The 17,289-nt window shown below is 36.2% G+C and overlaps 2 protein-coding genes across 2 annotated transcripts; one reads left to right on the forward strand and one right to left on the reverse strand.

Moving 5' to 3' along the window:
- Positions 1-3,871: 3,871 nt before the first annotated feature.
- On the reverse strand, positions 3,872-7,428 carry LOC137714291 (putative pentatricopeptide repeat-containing protein At1g12700, mitochondrial). Its single transcript, XM_068453534.1, has 3 exons — positions 7,361-7,428; positions 7,108-7,254; positions 3,872-4,406 (listed from the first exon to the last, which is right to left on the reverse strand). Exons 1-3 carry the CDS (start codon positions 7,426-7,428, stop codon positions 3,872-3,874), a joined length of 750 nt encoding a protein of 249 aa, XP_068309635.1.
- Positions 7,429-14,648: 7,220 nt separating this feature from the next.
- Positions 14,649-17,289, forward strand: LOC137715894 (L-ascorbate peroxidase, cytosolic-like). The gene is made up of 10 exons (XM_068455256.1): positions 14,649-14,788; positions 14,972-15,101; positions 15,186-15,360; positions 15,493-15,558; positions 16,128-16,176; positions 16,293-16,378; positions 16,517-16,596; positions 16,685-16,787; positions 16,880-16,938; positions 17,044-17,289. Exons 2-10 carry the CDS (start codon positions 14,983-14,985, stop codon positions 17,057-17,059), a joined length of 753 nt encoding a protein of 250 aa, XP_068311357.1. The 5' UTR covers positions 14,649-14,788; positions 14,972-14,982; the 3' UTR covers positions 17,060-17,289.

Below are 17,289 nucleotides of genomic sequence, written 5' to 3' on the forward strand. Positions count from 1 at the left end.
CCTACATTTTCAAGAATATATAGTGTAATGGTCCTACTAGAGATACATATAGCTTTTGACCTTAGCCTTATTGTTATGGAGAGATAATCCAATATGGATCATTTATGCGAAAATTTGAAAAATAAGGGTCTTTTGCTGTACACATATACATATACATACAAATATGAAATATACGTAACAATGTTATATGATTATGTACATTCTTTGAACCAACCTCCTTTTAAAAATAATTTTTATTTTAAACTAATATAAAACGACTGGACGAAAATGCCAGCAGACGAGTGAGTCAGCAAAAGTTGTGAAAGAATTAGGAATGTGAGCATTTTTACTCACTATCATTTAGTGTGGTGTATGTTCACCGCTATATTTATCACCGATGAGTTTGAATTTCGAAATTCGTGTAGTGGAAAAGCACAAATATCAACATTCAAACTCATCTAATGATGATAAATAGGATGGTGAGCATACATCACATTAAATAGTGGAGAGCAAATATGCACTCATTAGGAATGGATGAGCAGTCACACCAAAGCTTCCCTTACAAAAACATGGCATTAATTGCCATACCAAATACATGTTCTGATGTTCTGACTTTTTTGTTGTTCTCCCAGGATCCTAAATTTGTGGATTTCCTTCTCCAAACGATGAAACACAAATGGTTGTGTTGCTTTTTTAATGTATCTTCGAATCTCCACTCATTTCATCTGTTTCGTAGGATAACTCTAGTTTTTTTGTTTTTTAATATGTCTGCATTTCTTGCTCAAAAAATAATATATATATAAGGGTTCTTTACAATTTATGCCACAAAAAATAGAGTACCATGTAGATAAATATGTAACCAATTAGTATCACATATTTACAACTTATGCCACAAAACTCTAGTTATGTCAATAAATATTATTACCCACCCTAATTATGATTAGCAATTAACCCCATGTGGAAATTTTACCTTTCTTGTATGATAAATATTAGGAATATATATATATATATATATATATATTTAGCCATGTTCATAGACAATTTATGGGCACATTTTTCGTTTGGAAAGAAAAATCCTTTGTACAATCAGTTATTTTGCATCAAATAATAATATTGTTTTATAAAACAACAAAAAATGAATTAATATTCTTTTATGTTGTAGGTAAATTATTTTACCTAGATTATTACATACATTAGGCATTTTTTGTTTGTTATCATATATGCTTGTTAAAAATAATTTATCTATATTTATATGTAAAATATAAGTAAATTAATTTTGAATCAAATAGTATTTATTTTGTAGGTAAATTAAAATAGGAGTTCCATTATTTTGGGAAAGTTAAACAGTGCCTAAATAATTTCGTAAAAATTAAACCAAGACAAATTATCTCCATTAAAATAAAACAGTACATATTAAACAAAAAATAAATAAATAAATAAATAAATAAATAAAATAAAATAGTAGATACATTATTTTCTTATAAGATTAAACAATAGGTAAATTATATTGTAGGTACATTATGTTTGTAATATAAAAAAAGAAATTGAAATTCATAAACAAAAAGTAGTAGATATATTAATTTTTAATCAAATTTTCTTTATTTGTTGGTGAATTATTTTCATGCATTATTATATATATTGGGCATATTTTACTACTAATATATATGTGTGCAAAAATTTACCTATATGATCAAATAACATTTTTTATTCTATAAGTATTTTTTTTTTTTTTTTGAGTTGAAACGATAGTGACTTTATTAATGTCAAGAAGACGACATACAATAATCCAAGACGATACCCTAGAGTAAATTATTTTGCATGTATCATTACATATACAAGGCAAATTTATTACTAATACACATGTCCAAATAATTTACCTATATTTTTTAAATATAGGTAAATTATTTTATAGTGCTCTTTCAAATTTTCATTTGGTAAGAAAATGACAAGATTCAATTAAAATTGTCTAATTTTATGCAAATTTAAAAAACAATTACAAACTCTCAAGGAAAGTATAACATTATCAGTTCTTTTTTGCCTCAACATACAATTTGTTTTGATATATTAATGCAATGATTTTAAACATTAATACATTTCTTTTTATTAATTTCTCCCTTCAAATCTGCATAGAATTAAATGTCTACATCAAAACGGTAATTAGGGGTATTTTAGGCATCTGAAAAATGCAAAATGTGTAAAGGCAAACAAAATTAATGAATTTACTTATGTGGAGCCTAGTCATTGGGTTTTATTCAGATACAAAGACTATGTCGGATTTTATGTAAAGAAACTTGAGTTTCAGAGGCTAAAGTCATATTTTCAGATATATATATATAATATTTATGCATTGTCGATGCCAGAAAATGGATCAACAAAAGTAAAAACCAACCCTATATCACATTACATGACCTAAAGTGCGAGAATATAGCATGATTCACACATTTTTCCAGATATAAAAACTGTTTCTAAATGGGTTAAAAGTGTGTTTTTTATAATTAAAAGCGTTTTTTACTACATTTGGTAAAAAAAATTAAAAGTTCTTATGGATCACTAACACACTTTTTAAATAAGCATTTGTGAAGGAACGCTTAAATTTTTTAGTAAAATTTTTAACTTGTCTATGACATAAAAACTTCTTGCATAAGCGTTTATGAAGAAACAATCTCAAACAAAACCTAAAACTGGCATGTACATAAAGCTACCCAATAAATTATGCAAGTGTTTGCCATGCCATTAAACTGCACTACTGGTGATGATGCATTTCATCAACAAAACCTGAGGGAAATTAAAACAAAGGGAATTATTTGGGAGGGAGGATGAGTGAAGAAGCATGGAGCAAGAATGGTGGAAGGGATACGAAAAAAATGTGTCGAAAATGAAAACAAAGCTTGAACACAGAGCTTTGAACTTACATAAGTAAAGCGGTAACTTAAAGAAGCTGCAAGTTGAAAGTTACAACAACAAAGCCTTTTCTCATTAAGTAGGGTCGGTTATATGATTCCTAAAACACCATTGCGCTCGATTATGTGTCATGTCCTCCGTTAAATCCAAGTACTCCAAGTCTTTTCTTAGAGTCTCTTCCAAAGTTTTCCTTGGTCTTCCTCTACCCCTTCAGCCCTGAACCTCTGTCCTATCATCGCATCTTCTAACCGGAGCGTCAATAAGCTGCAGGTTGAAAGTTACATTGTCAAAAAAAAAATTGAATTTGAAATTCAAAGTTCTGCTCCTGTGAAAAGCAATTGAGCAGGACTGATGATCATCGTGATCTAACCTCCGTGTAATGCCAGAATCCAGCATTCTATTTCTCTGCCGAAATGTATGTTTTAAAATTCACAGTCCTTATACGTACATTGTGCAAAATCGTCGGTGTGGTCAAACTTTTCCCTTCATACATATAACCAAAGGACCCAGCTAACAGGCTTATCAATAAGTCAGCCTAACAGCAGACATATTTGACGAAAATCTCAATCAGCATGTCGCATTCAAGTATGCAAGTTCATGTAATGTCAGTTCCATTTGATAAATACAACTGACAATCTTTCTTACCAATGCTATAGTAAAAACATAAATGCAGGAAAATGGGCATACAACGACACACAATCGACTAAGCAGTCAAGGATGACGAAGCAAATTATGCTTTTGGCGAACAATAAAGCATTCCAGTAAAGTGCGAAACCAGCAGATGCTTCGAGAAATTGTAAGGTATATAAAGCATCCAAAGTTCATTCTCACGGATGCAAATTGATTTCATAATTCTTTTCTTATCAATGGCAACAAAGCTGGATCTACTTTATCCTTAGAGAGTAAATCAATTATCAATTTTGCGGTAGAAGCATTCGCAGAGAAGTCCATCTCCACCATTTGTTGAATAAGTCCCATCGCCATTGACGTCTCATTGTTGTTGTAAAAACCCTCGGATAATGGTGTTATAGATGCAACCATCTGGAGAACAGCCTTTGTCTTTCATTTCTTGAAGCAACATTTCCGCTTCGGTTGTTAGCCCGCTACTACAAAATCCACTGATCATTATATTGTAAGTCCTGACATTGGGTAGAAGTCCTTTTGATGATAAACCACTGAAGATATCCCTTGCATATTCAACTTTCCCACCGATGAACAAGCCTTCAATGAGAATATTGTAACTCACCATATTTGGATCCAACTTGTTATCTACCATCTCTTGAAACAGTTTCAATGCCATCGGGAGTTCTTGGTTTTTACAAAGGCCATCCATTAAAATATTATAAGTTTGAACATTTGGAAGTTGCCCACAAGCTTGCATTTGAGGAAATAAGTTCTGAGCATCTTGTATTCTCCCCATCTTGCAAAAGTCATCCATAAGAGTGTTATAAGTAACTATATCTGGAACAACTTCCATATCACACATCTCCTTAACAAGCATTTGGGCCTCATCTGCCCTTTTTGGCCTGCAATGGCCATTTATCAGTATGTTATAGCTATAAACATCAAGCATGCAGCCCTTGCTAACCATTAGACCAAAGAAAATTCAGCACGTGGTATGTAAACCTTTTTGCGGACCCATGTTATAAAAAGAAATGAGCACCGACCTACGCCAAATTACCTATCGTTCTTTTCATAATTGTGAACATTGTCACTTAATATTACAGTCTAGTGATACTCATTTTCACTTGTAAGTGAAAGGTCTTAGGTTCAATTATAACAAAAGGTGAATTTGAACCACATTATTGTGAGTTCATTATGAGGTTAAGCACACCCCCTCTCCTTAGTGTAGATAATATCGTTTGTTCAGGAAAAAATAATAATAATTGTGAACCTTCAAAATGTAAGGACATAAGGGGCATTTTAAATGAAGGTTAACAGAACAAATAGAGAGTAATTTCATTTGGGATGATGGTGTTGTAGAAAATAAGGTCTAATTTGTATTTTTAAGTTATTGGAAATCCATAAATAATTTATCCAACCAGGTACTAAATTGCAAACTCTTAAGCAAATACAATGAATACAGGTTAAACCGGTCAAGGTAAATGTTCGACATTTTGTTCTAAAGACATGTCCGACATTTTGTTCTGAAGACAATTTCGACATTTTATGCTTTGAAGATTGAACGACCTCTCTCAAGTCTCAACTGCAACGGCATGAGTCCTGAGTTTTAGAAACAGACAGGGCAGTTTCAACTGCTACGGCATGAGCTCGAAAGGGAAATTTTGTGTGCAATAGCATCATAGCACCAACTTCACTCGCAGCAAGAGAGATTTGACATCAAGATGTTGTTGGCATGAGTTCCAAGTTTCTAGTATCCATCTCTCCACGACAAACAATTTGAATACATGGTCTTGCTGAACGTAGAGAATAAGAATAATGTGTCGAGGCCATATCATATGCACTGTTCACCTCAGGCGATGAGATTGTACAGCAGGAAATGGCCAAAGCCAACCGAAGTAAATTAATTCCATAAGCATAAGGAGCAGTGTGTAGGCATAACCATCCCTCTGCTAGTAAACAGTTTAAAACCAATACATGGCTTGCTTTATTATTTTCATCATCTTCTCCTCATCCTCCCCACGGCGAACACACTTCTGTTATTGCAAATCATCACCGTGGCAGCTTCTTCGCGTTTCCGTTTTGTTCAAGTCTTTCTTCCATTTCAATTTTTTTTCAAGCCATTACTTGTGAGATGCATGGAATCGGATTGAACAAATCAAATGGAATCGGTGCGAAAACCACTTGTCATTTCTTCTATTTTCAATTTCTTACACACCACTATTTATTTATAGCTATCAGATTGAACAAATCAAATGGAATCGGTGCCACTTTTGTCACATCCCAACCCTCAAGCTCCAGTGATATTGTCCGCTTTGGCATTCCCTGCCCGAAGACAGAGCTACCGCACGGTTTTGTTTCTGTGGACCGGTACTCAGCCGTAGCCAGCGCCTGCCCTCCCCTCAGGGAGTCCACAAAAGGCCTCATTGAAACTTAAGGTTGGCAATGGATATATAAGGCCCAAAGACCAAGCCCTCACGGGCGATGTGGGATACTACAATCCACCCCCCTTAGGGAGCCCGACGTCCTCGTCGGCACACCACGACCGTGAGTCTGGCTCTGATACCAAATTGTCACATCCCAACCCTCAAGCTCCAGTGATATTGTCCGCTTTGGCATTCCCTGCCCGAAGACAGAGCTACCGCACGGTTTTGTTTCTGTGGACCGGTACTCAGCCGTAGCCAGCGCCTGCCCTCCCCTCAGGGAGTCCACAAAAGGCCTCATTGAAACTTAAGGTTGGCAATGGATATATAAGGCCCAAAGACCAAGCCCTCACGGGCGATGTGGGATACTACAACTTTGCTTCATGTTTTGGATCTGATTGGAACTATCATTACCAATCCCGATTGTGTATAGGGGTGCGTGGATTCTGCATACTCATATCTCCTGGACACTGTTGCTACATTACCCACCACAGCGGCAAATTTCTGCAAGTCAAGTTTGATTGATCTTAATTATTCCATGAAATTAAACATGCATGAAATATTAATGGCATGCAATTTGGACTTGTTAATCAATTGAAGTGACTAGCTACAAAGTCAATATCTTACATGCAATTCCAAAGTTTTTCCAACTTCTATGTAACTCTTTCCATTAACATTGCTTATTTGAAAACATATTGTGGAGCTAATTTTTGGTCGTGAACTTGATTCTTGTACTTGAAGAAAGTTGCAGTTTCACCATAAAATTAATTGGTTATATGGGGAGTAGTTCAATTTATTTATAAGTTCATGGAAGGTCTCTTCTATCATCAATGTGGGATTCATTCTCAACACGCTCCCTCACATGTAGCGAACTTTCAAGCCTAACATATGCATGAACAACACATCAGGGTAACATGGACCGCGTTTGGTCTTTTTGCTTCATAGGGACAACCTGCTCGGGTACCAGAAAGAAAGTTGGGATTTCACCATAAAACCAATTAGCTATACGAGGAGTAGCTCAACTTACTTATAAGCTCATGCCATAAAACTAATGAAATGTCTCTCCTGTCTCCTCCCATGTGGATTCATCTCAACCCAACTTATGCCATGAAAATTGCTGCGCAAAAGTTTTGCCAACAATTTCCTTCATTTGGTGATTTCTGTCACAGCTAGAGCCACTTGCCTTGCAGCCTCATAAGCCTGTGCTGCAAACATTTCAAGCTCAATGTTACCATCTTCAGGATTTTCTGAGCTAAACCTTCTTCGAAACCTATGATCAAAATAAACTGGTTCCCGCTTTCGGGGAAGTAGCTCTTGACTCCGATGATCCCTGGCATTGAGAAAACCGTGGAGGCATTAAATGATTGGACAAGGCTTGTAATAGGATCAGTGGTGATCCATAAATAATCCTTTTCCATTATCTTCATTTCTTTTGCCTTTTCGATCGAATAATTGCACCGCCAATGGGCAGACAAATGCACAACGAAGACTTTACATTGGTCATTTCGAATGTTCTCAACCTCGTCGATTAATGAAGATGAAACAAAAGAAGGGGAGCTACAAGGTGGCTAACGTCTGCACCAACTTGTCTCAAGGCATCAGAGAGATAAATTAAAACTTCATTGGCTGAAGAATCTCTATCTTGGTAAATTACTATGACTTGATGCCATTCCCACGATCGAACTATAGTGGCAAATTTGCTTCCATTTCATTCAACTGGTTACGAGAAGCTTGAACTAGAAAGGGCCACAGCTCAGTTGCCCACATTGGATTATCCTCCTTAGCGAAGGAAACAATTAGGGTATGAGTCTCGCCGAGGTCCTAGAATGGCTTGCTTTTTGCTCATCTATAAGATCTTTAGCTGCAGATTGGTTTTCTTTATATTTTTGTACGTCTTCTTGTTATAAGCCTCAACAGTCAATTACGTACTTACTATTGAGTTTTTTTCAAGCTAAAACTAAAAGCAAAGAAGAGAGAAAAATGAATGCATATATGATACATCCCTATATGCACTAGATTGAAGAATACACAATTAGATAGCTTTTGATTATACCTCACATTTCTAATGACAAGATGGTAACACTAAGGATGTTAAGAAATGGGTAGTAGAATAAGTGAGCCAACTCCTTATATGCCTTTGTAAGGTTGCTTCAATTTTTGATATGGGACTACTCTTCAGAATGTGAAGAATTGTAGCACATCGGGTTTAGATAATTAGGGGCGGATCCTTTTTTTTTTTGTTTTCACAAAACTTTTGACACATGTCTTTGTAGAGCCAACTCTATAATATATTTAACGATCTGAACCGTTTATCTTTCCGAACTGTCTATGATACGAATTTTTATGAGCTCTTTTGCTCATCAGCAGTTTCTCTTGCATCTTACAAAAAATAAGAAGTGTACTTGTTTTCCTCAATGTGGCATGGTTTGAAGCATGTTATTCCTTTTTTGAATAGTATAGTCATTGGATTATTTGGGATGGAAGATTAGTTGCTTTTTGGTTTGATAAATAATTAGATGAACCCATTATTTATCCTTCGTTATCTTCGACTAGTCTCCTGTGGTACTTTCTTGAGTTTCAAATGTCATTCAAGCTTAACGTTGGACTTTGCCAAATGTTTTAGTGAACTTTTTCCTTAAGGTATTACATCTTCTTCTGTCATTGGTTGTGAAGGATAACAAGCTAATTTAGAAGCCCTCTTTTTAGTGCAGTTTTCTTTTGCTTCAGGTTACAAGCTTCTTTGCTAAAACATAATGTTTATGGTTGGGCAATGGTTATTTGGCAGCATTTTATATCCCCACAACTATTTATTTTGATTTGGTGGCTCATGATAAAATTCCAATGAGGTAGCACTTCAACGACGAGGATTTTCTTTGGCATTCACTTGTCGTTTATGTTGTGCTTTTGAGGAATCTATTGCTCATCTTTTAAACTAGTGTTCGGTATCTAAGAAAATTTGGATATGGTTGACTTGTCAATTTGATACTTGTTTGCTCTCTTCTGATTCCTTTTGAATGTTTTGGGACGCTTTTGTAAGTAAGCCTTTTTCTCGTCAATTGCACAATCTTGAATTTTTTTGGGTCTATTTACCGTTTATACTATTTGGACGGCACACAATAAGTCTATCTTTGAATTTCAGCCAACCTCTTTTCATCGCCTTTGCATGTCTATTGCTTTTGGGATTCTTTATGCTGGCAAGGTTATTCTTGGAAACTCACACGATTTGGATCTTCGTACTATCTCTTTTTTGGGTATTCAAGGGAGACCCTAATTATTTGTCATGTGCTTTGTTCTCCTTCTTGGTTTCCTACGATTAAGTTTAATACTAATGGTTTGGCTAAAGAAAATCCTAATCCTGCTGCTTGTGGAAAAGTTTTAAGAGATTGTCATGGGTCATTTCGTGGTGGTTTCTGTCAAAGTATTGGTCATCACAACTCTTTTTTCACGGAATTATTGACCTAGAATTGGCTTTATCAATAGGGTTTATATTGTCTTTGGTTGGAACATGATTCTACTAATGCTCCTGTTTGTCTTCGTTCAAAGAATTATGTTCCTCCTCGGCCTCTTCGCACTCAATACTTGACTTGCTCATATCGAATTTAGGTGCAAAATGTAATTTTAGTTATGAAAGTGAGACGAAAAAAAACTAGTGTAGCGAAGTGCGAATTTCAAGATAATTGAGAGTAGTAAGTAAGAATTAGTGGAGCAAAAACCTGCCATGTTATCATTTAATAGAAAAGTTAATGACTAGGCTAACGGAAGTATCAAAGTGGTAGAAAAATCAAACTTTAGGTATGAAAGTGTGACAAAAAAAAAAAGTTGAGTGTAATAAAGTATGCTTTTGACGAAACTTAAGGGTAGTAAAGTAATAATAATCCAATATTTTATATGTTGTGGAATGTATTTAATGCATAAATTTGGGGGTACATATCACCACCTAAAAGTACGTAATAAAAAAAGTATAAAAAAAGGCAAAGTTGATGAGGTTCAGCTGTCATTTGCACAATGATTCTTTCTGCTTCAATTTTTTAAACTCTACCAATGCATTTTGGTATAGATGCCTGAGTTTTCTATTCAAAACTAGCCCAGACCCACACACTGTATGTGTTAGCAATGTTTTGTTTTTTGGGAAAATACATGGGAGAGAGAAGTTGGAGAGAGATGTAAAAGAGAGGAGTGAATGGGAGAAAACATAGGAGTGGAGAGATTTATATTTATATTTTTAAATTAAATATATTGTGACATCCCACATCATCCAGGGGAGTGATCCTTATATGTATATTCTCATACCTACCTAGCACGAGATTTTTTGGGAGCTCACTGGCTTTGGGTTTCGTAAGAACTCCGAAGTTAAGCGAGAAGGGGACTAGAGCAATCCCATGATGGATGACCACCGGGAAGTTGCTCGTGAGTTCCCAAAAACAAAACTGTGAGGGAATGGTAAGCCCAAAGCGGACAATATTGTGCTACGGTAGTGGAGCGGGCCCGAGAAGTGATCCGTCCCGGGCCGGGATGTGACATATATGCTATGATGATATATGGGTAAGGGAGAAAAAACAAAATTTGATTTGTATGAAATTACATCATTGCCCATGAATTTATTTTGTGATACATAAGAGCAAATGTTTTTTTGTTATGAGGTGACCTAGTATTAGGAGACGAATTTCAAGTCTATATTCCACACGTTATGTGTTAGATTCTTGACGCTAGTGACACGTTGATGATCGCGAACATGCTGAATTGCCTCTGTGATGCTTTCTGGCTTCTAAAAGGTGGACTGCTGTGACAAAGTCACTAGATCTTAATATATATATATATATATATATTTGACATTGACATGCAAATTAAATTAAATTAAACTGAAGTTGCTCAAGTCAAAGCACCTTAATCAAAAGTTTCAAAAGCTTAATCAAAATTAGCAAACACTTTTATACTAATTTTCATACCCATCAATTTTAAAATATAGCTTATTAAACATTCAACTATTTTATTTTACAATCTATAATTTTCAAAGCACAACAAAAGAAAAATTTTAAAAAAAAAAAATCACAACAATCTCAAATTGATCATGTCAACGAACTCGTGATCATTATGGCGTGAGTTTGAACCCTACCGACTCTCTAATCTAACATTTAAATAGAGAAATTTAATTTAAACCCATGTAACCTTATTCTACACCCAACTTAAATTTTAAATGTTAATTCTCTATTTTACCCTATTGCATAATTACTATTAAGTACAAAATGAAATTAATAATAAAACTCAAATTTCTCAATAAACCCAGACACTATAATTAAACCCTAGCATCACCCTTTGTTTATCCTACATCCATTCTGGCTAAAACCTTAATAGTTCTGATAGAGAACAAACAAGCTTTTTTTATTGATGGATAATGATTTTGAAGTTTTGAATCCTCCAACAAAGGTATGACTCGATTTATGAATATTTTGTTTGTTTGCTTCTTCTTTGGATTAAATTTCATACTTATTATATTATATTGTATTTGTTTTTCTCTGTCGTCTATCTACCCCCAAAACACCATTGCAAGGACTTTTGATTAGTAATGCAAAGACATATAACTTGATTCTTGGTGCAAATAATGACTGCCCAACCTCATAAATCTTGACCACTCACTAGTGGGTGGCAAGTCTCCATCCAAATCCAAAGCATCAAGGTCAAATGTTTTTCTGGCAAAGTGATGGACTGAACTAGAGCTTGCATTGCATTCTCTGGCAAATTCAAATCTATGGAAGGATCTCTTGGATCCCAAGTTTATGGATGGGTTTGGTAGCAAAAAAAAAAAGCCATGGAAATGCTAGTCATATGCAATTATATAGGGGCAAAGGACGCCTATTTGAAGAAAAAAAACATTCAATTAGAGATGTTATTTTATAAAGGGAATGGGTGTAAAGAGAACTTTACATTTTGAACTGGGTTTGAGAAGGTAGTTTAGGTAATAATTTTGGGTTTAAAGAGATATTAATTCTTTAATTAAAAAAAAATATGGGTGAAGAGAGTAAGGTGCAGTTTGGGATTGAGGTGATTTAAAAAAAAAGCTAGGATGAAAAAAAGCTGGTAGGGTTTTTGGTGTTTGGTAAACATCCCAAAACAGCTTTATTTCAAAGTTTCACATGAAAAAAAGCCAAAAAGTGGAAGTTGCATTTTGCAACTTCAAGAAGCCGCTTATTATCCAAAACATAGAGCTACAATACCAAGTTAATGAATTTTTTCAATTTGCCAATACTGCTCCCTCATTTCTCCTTTCTCCTTCTCCTGATTCCTACACTCTGCACTCTCTCTTTCTCTCTCGCAAAACACTCCGCACGTCCCTCTTCCCTCCTGCCGCTGCACCTCTTCCTCCTCCTCCTTTTCCTTTCTCTCTGTCGGTCTCAACACCACACTGCCGTTGCCTTCCAGGTACCAGGTACTCGACTTGTTTTCAATTTTTGCTGTAATTAATTAATGAAACTTTCACAATCTCAGAAATACCCTCCTCCATTTCTCATTCTTGCTGCGCAGAGCTCTTCATGAGTCTCTATCTCCCTCTTCTTTCTCTCTCTAGAACCAGAAACTCCAAGTCTTTAAGGTTCGTTTTGGCTTTGGATAGGGTCTTGCTTTTGTATAAATCGGAGCTGTTTGATTGGCGCTAGAAGGGATTTGGATTTCAACGATTGAATTCGCTTTTTGTCTGATTGGATGGTCTGATTGGGGTTGAAGATGAACCCGCTGTGCTGCATTGCGCCGGTTTCAGTCGATCGGGACCGGGGTACCCCAATGACGGCGAAAATGAAGAATTTTGATATGGGTTTTCTCACAAAAAAAGAAAAGAAAAGAAGAAGGTGATTTGAGCTTTTCAGAGATAGAGAGAGAGGATTTGGATGGAGTGCTTGCAGATATATCATTGAAAAAGAAGACTAGAGGATAATGGAATGGAATAAAAAATGGCAAAGTGCATTAAAATATCGTAAGAATAATGACTAGATAATGCTGGAATGAAATATAAAAAAATGGCAATAGTGGATTAAAAATTGTAAAGAAAATTAAATTAATAGCACATCTAGTATTATACTTTTTTTGGTCATTTTACACAGTCACATCTGTTTTACATAAAAGTTTACCAAACACTATTATACTGTTTTTTTTTTTTTTCCAAAAGCACTTTTACAAAAAAGTTTACCAAACACTCTGCGTTCACAGCCGCTTATTCTCACAATACAGCAAAAACAACTTTTTTTCAAAGTACATCAATACCAAACCAGCCCTAAATTGGATATAGAAAAATGTTAGATGAGTTCAAATAAAATTTCCATTTAAATATAACAAATATATCGTTTGAAAAAAAAAAAAAAAAAAAAAAAAAAAAGCCAACCCAACCCAACGCCTAGTGCGGCACTGATTGTTGTCACGTGGTTGTTTGTCACCCAACCATCCGGACGCAAACGTGGCTTCTTATTATTGGTCCGCGGTTAACAGCGCCAACCAATAGATTTAAAAGCTTGCAACGAATAAAACTCGTAGGGATGTGCGCTTATCTGTTGGCCAATCACATTACAGGCGGTGACTTATTCACTTTGTTGAGGGGGTGACTTAATCAAAATGTAAATGGAATCTTCCGAAGCCAGGGGCATTCACACTTGCGGTAACAAATATTTTTTCCGCTCTCCGAAATTATGAACCCTCAAATGACCAAAATGCTCTTATGTAGAAGCAAACGCTTTGGCACCCCTCTCATCACGGCTCTTTTGTTTTCTTTCGAAGAAATTTTCCATGGTTTCATTGATATATTCCTCCATTGCCTCTCCTTTTCCCTGCACTTTTTGACATCCAATTTGTTTGTTGTACCGAAATTTTTTGGTAAAGCAATTATTTTACAATAAAGCAGTTTTAAAAAATAAAATTTGAGAAAAATTATTCTTACCTATATAACAATATTAAATGGAAGAATAATTCAGTGTAATATAAAACGTGTTAAGAATTAAAATTGTTTTATAACTTTAAGAACGTATTATGTTTATTTAAAATTCTTATTCTGTCAGTTAATATTGTCATCTGACAAAGATGGTCTAAATCATTTTGGTTTCTAAAAGAGGCTCAATATTTGTATGCTTGTCTACATACCATTTAAATTAGATGGATTTCCTTGGTTCCTATATTCCTTCCTTTTAAGCCAAGTTAAGAAAAAACTTATGTGAAACCATGGACCTGTTTTTTATATAATGAGATTTAAACTAAGTCATATAACGAACCATTATTAAATACCACATGCGTAATCTCTTAAGCATGATTGGTCTTGGTATCTTTGAAAAAAAAGGAAGAAATCTTACCAAAAAATTATGTGAACGAAAAAAATTTACACGTGGTAATTTGATCCGTTTGATAATATTTAGTAAGAGAATTAATGAAAACCACGGGCGGCAGAAAAAGGTAATCCAAAACCATAGTTAGCTTCCCGTCTTCGACCAACGAACAAAGGGGCATTCCAGTCATTCCACACAAAAATCCCCATTTTCGTCGGAAATTACCCTTTTCAGGTGGGCCCGCCAATCTTTTGCCCATCCAAGAAAATCTTATATTTCCTCCAATAACAAGGCCTTGACTGGCTGATCTCCTCAAACCAGCCACCAACTCCTCAATCGCCACCGCATGTCAAACCATCCAAACGAATCTCAACCGTTCAAATTGACAAGACAAATCCAGCCGCAAGATCATGAAAAGATCCAACGGCTGAGACAAAAGCACTAGAACCTTCTCCTCCTCACGGCCCGCCTATATCAGCCAGAGTGCTTGTGCTCTCCCCGTGCCACTCCATAGCTGCTGCTGCTAGGGTTTACAGTTCACTCACCAACCAACAAGAAGCTTTGAAGGTGTAGTCTCTCTCGCAGACCGAAATGGCACCGTTTTCCGATTCCGATTTTTGTTGTTTTTTGTCCGAATGTCGATCCGCCGGAAAATCGGCTCAGATCGAGCCGGTTGAGTGTCGGATTATCGATTATCGGCCGGTTTGGAATTCCGATCTGATATTTTTCTGGTGGTTTACTGTTTTGCAGGACGTTTGACCATGGGGAAGTGCTACCCTACCGTGAGCGAAGAGTACAAGGCGGCCATCGACAAGGCCAGGAGGAAGCTCAGAGGCCTCATCGCCGAGAAGAACTGCGCTCCTATCATGCTTCGTATCGCGTACGTCTCTCTTTTGTTTCTCTCTCTAAGTCCTTCTCTCTGTTTTTGTGGGAGTGAGATTTGATTGGGTGTGGTGGGGTGCAGATGGCATTCAGCTGGAACTTACGACACCAAGACGAAGACCGGGGGGCCCTTCGGAACTATGAGGTGCCCGGCTGAGCAAGCTCACGGGGCCAACAATGGTCTCGACATCGCCGTCAGGCTCTTGGAGCCCATCAAGCAACAGTTCCCCATCCTCTCCTACGCTGACTTCTACCAGGTAATTCAAACAAAAACAATTTTCAAAATCTTATTTATGGAAATTAATTTGGGTTTTTCAAAAAATTAATCTGGGTTTATTTTTTAATGCGATTTATTTGATCTTATAATTTTGTTGTAATTTTGTGTGTAGCTGGCTGGTGTTGTTGCTGTTGAGATTACTGGTGGGCCTGATGTCCCTTTCCACCCAGGAAGGACGGTCAGTAAGCTTTGATTTTCTCCGAATGTTTTAGTTAGAGCTTGTAAATTTGATTAATTACCATGAATATTTTGAGTGAATTACCTTGAATATATCAAATCTTGCTTTGCATTTGAATTATTGTTTGTGATATTTCGATCTTTGATGTGTTTTTATCTGGTCACTTGCAATTTTTGTTAATCTTTTTGCTTCTGGTGCATTCAACTATTCAAATGTGTTCGAGGTAGAAAGTTGTATTGCATTTGATAGTCATCTTTTTACAATGGGTTCGTTAAAAGAGAGAGGAATTTCTCGTCTTAGTTGGATTAATCATGTTTGCTTGAATCCGCCTCCATGATTCAATCGGTTAGTCCTGGATTGTCCTCGTTTCCAGTAATTGAGCTCATTAAATCATTGGCCTCGGGTTTTCCAGTAGACGTTATGTATTCCTTTTTTATTATTTATGCATGTCTCGGATTTTTTTTCTTCTTCAAATTGATGCGTTTGTTTTGTAACTTTCGTTTGTGACGTTGATCAGTTTTTAACTCAAGCACGGACTAGTTGTATTGATGATCTTGTTGTTGTGCCAGGATGCCCCCAAGCCACCACCAGAGGGCCGTCTTCCCGATGCTACCAAGGGTAAATATATGTTTTGACATGATCTTATGTCATTGTTTTAGTTTATGCTTCCCTTGCATTGTAGGCGAGGATGTTTTGTCCAGACTGAGTTAAAAATTACTGTTGAAATGCTGTAGGTACTGACCATTTGAGGGATGTCTTCTGCAAGACCATGGGCCTCAGTGACAAGGATATTGTTACTCTCTCCGGTGGTCACACCCTGGTGCGTTAACTCTTATTCTCTTGATTTCTTCTGTGAAAATTGTGCCAAGTTATTGTAGTTGATTGTAAATCATTTGTTATTTGGTTAATGCACGGTACTGATTTCTACCTTGTGTAATGGTATTATGGTTTATTGCAGGGAAGGTGCCACAAGGAGCGATCTGGATTTGAAGGACCTTGGACTCCCAACCCCCTTATCTTTGACAACTCCTACTTCAAGTAAGTTCCGTTTCCCTGCTATGTTTACTCAATATGTCTAGTTGCATTGAGCTACACAAATAATGTACAATGCTGTTCGAATATGTAGGGTGCTTCTCAGTGGAGACCAGGAAGGTCTTCTAATGCTTCCAACTGACAAGGCTCTTCTGAATGACCCTGTTTTCCGCCCTCTTGTGGAAAAATATGCTGCGGTGCGTGTCTTCAGTAGGACTTATTCTTCTGTGCGCTTATTCATCACCTACGTGCAATTACTGATTGTTAAATTTGTCCTTTTGTTTTTCAGGATGAAGATGCTTTCTTTGCTGACTATGCTGAATCTCACATGAAGCTCTCCGAGCTTGGGTAATTTTTGAATTACAATATTTTTCACGAGTAGTTCTGGTTTCTTCAATGTTTTAATCAGTGTGGAATTGGTTTTGAATACGATTTGTTGCTCTAATTTTGTAGGTTTGCTGAGGCCTAAGCATAGCCGGAGAACTACAGGGGTTGATGCCTATGCCTGCGCGCCTTGCTTTTGTTTTTTGGATGCCTCTTAGTTGTTGTGAGGTTTTAGGCAGTTGGTGTATTTCTATTTTCTATCAGGTTTTAGGGAAGTGGGACTTCTGGTTCGATTTGAAGAACGAATGTTTTTGAATTGGATCGAATGCTGTGGTAATCATCCTCGTTGATTAAATAATACTGTAATTTTCACTT

This window comes from Pyrus communis, chromosome 14, assembly GCF_963583255.1.
Source record: "Pyrus communis chromosome 14, drPyrComm1.1, whole genome shotgun sequence".
In the NCBI taxonomy this organism is placed as follows: domain Eukaryota; kingdom Viridiplantae; phylum Streptophyta; class Magnoliopsida; order Rosales; family Rosaceae; genus Pyrus; species Pyrus communis.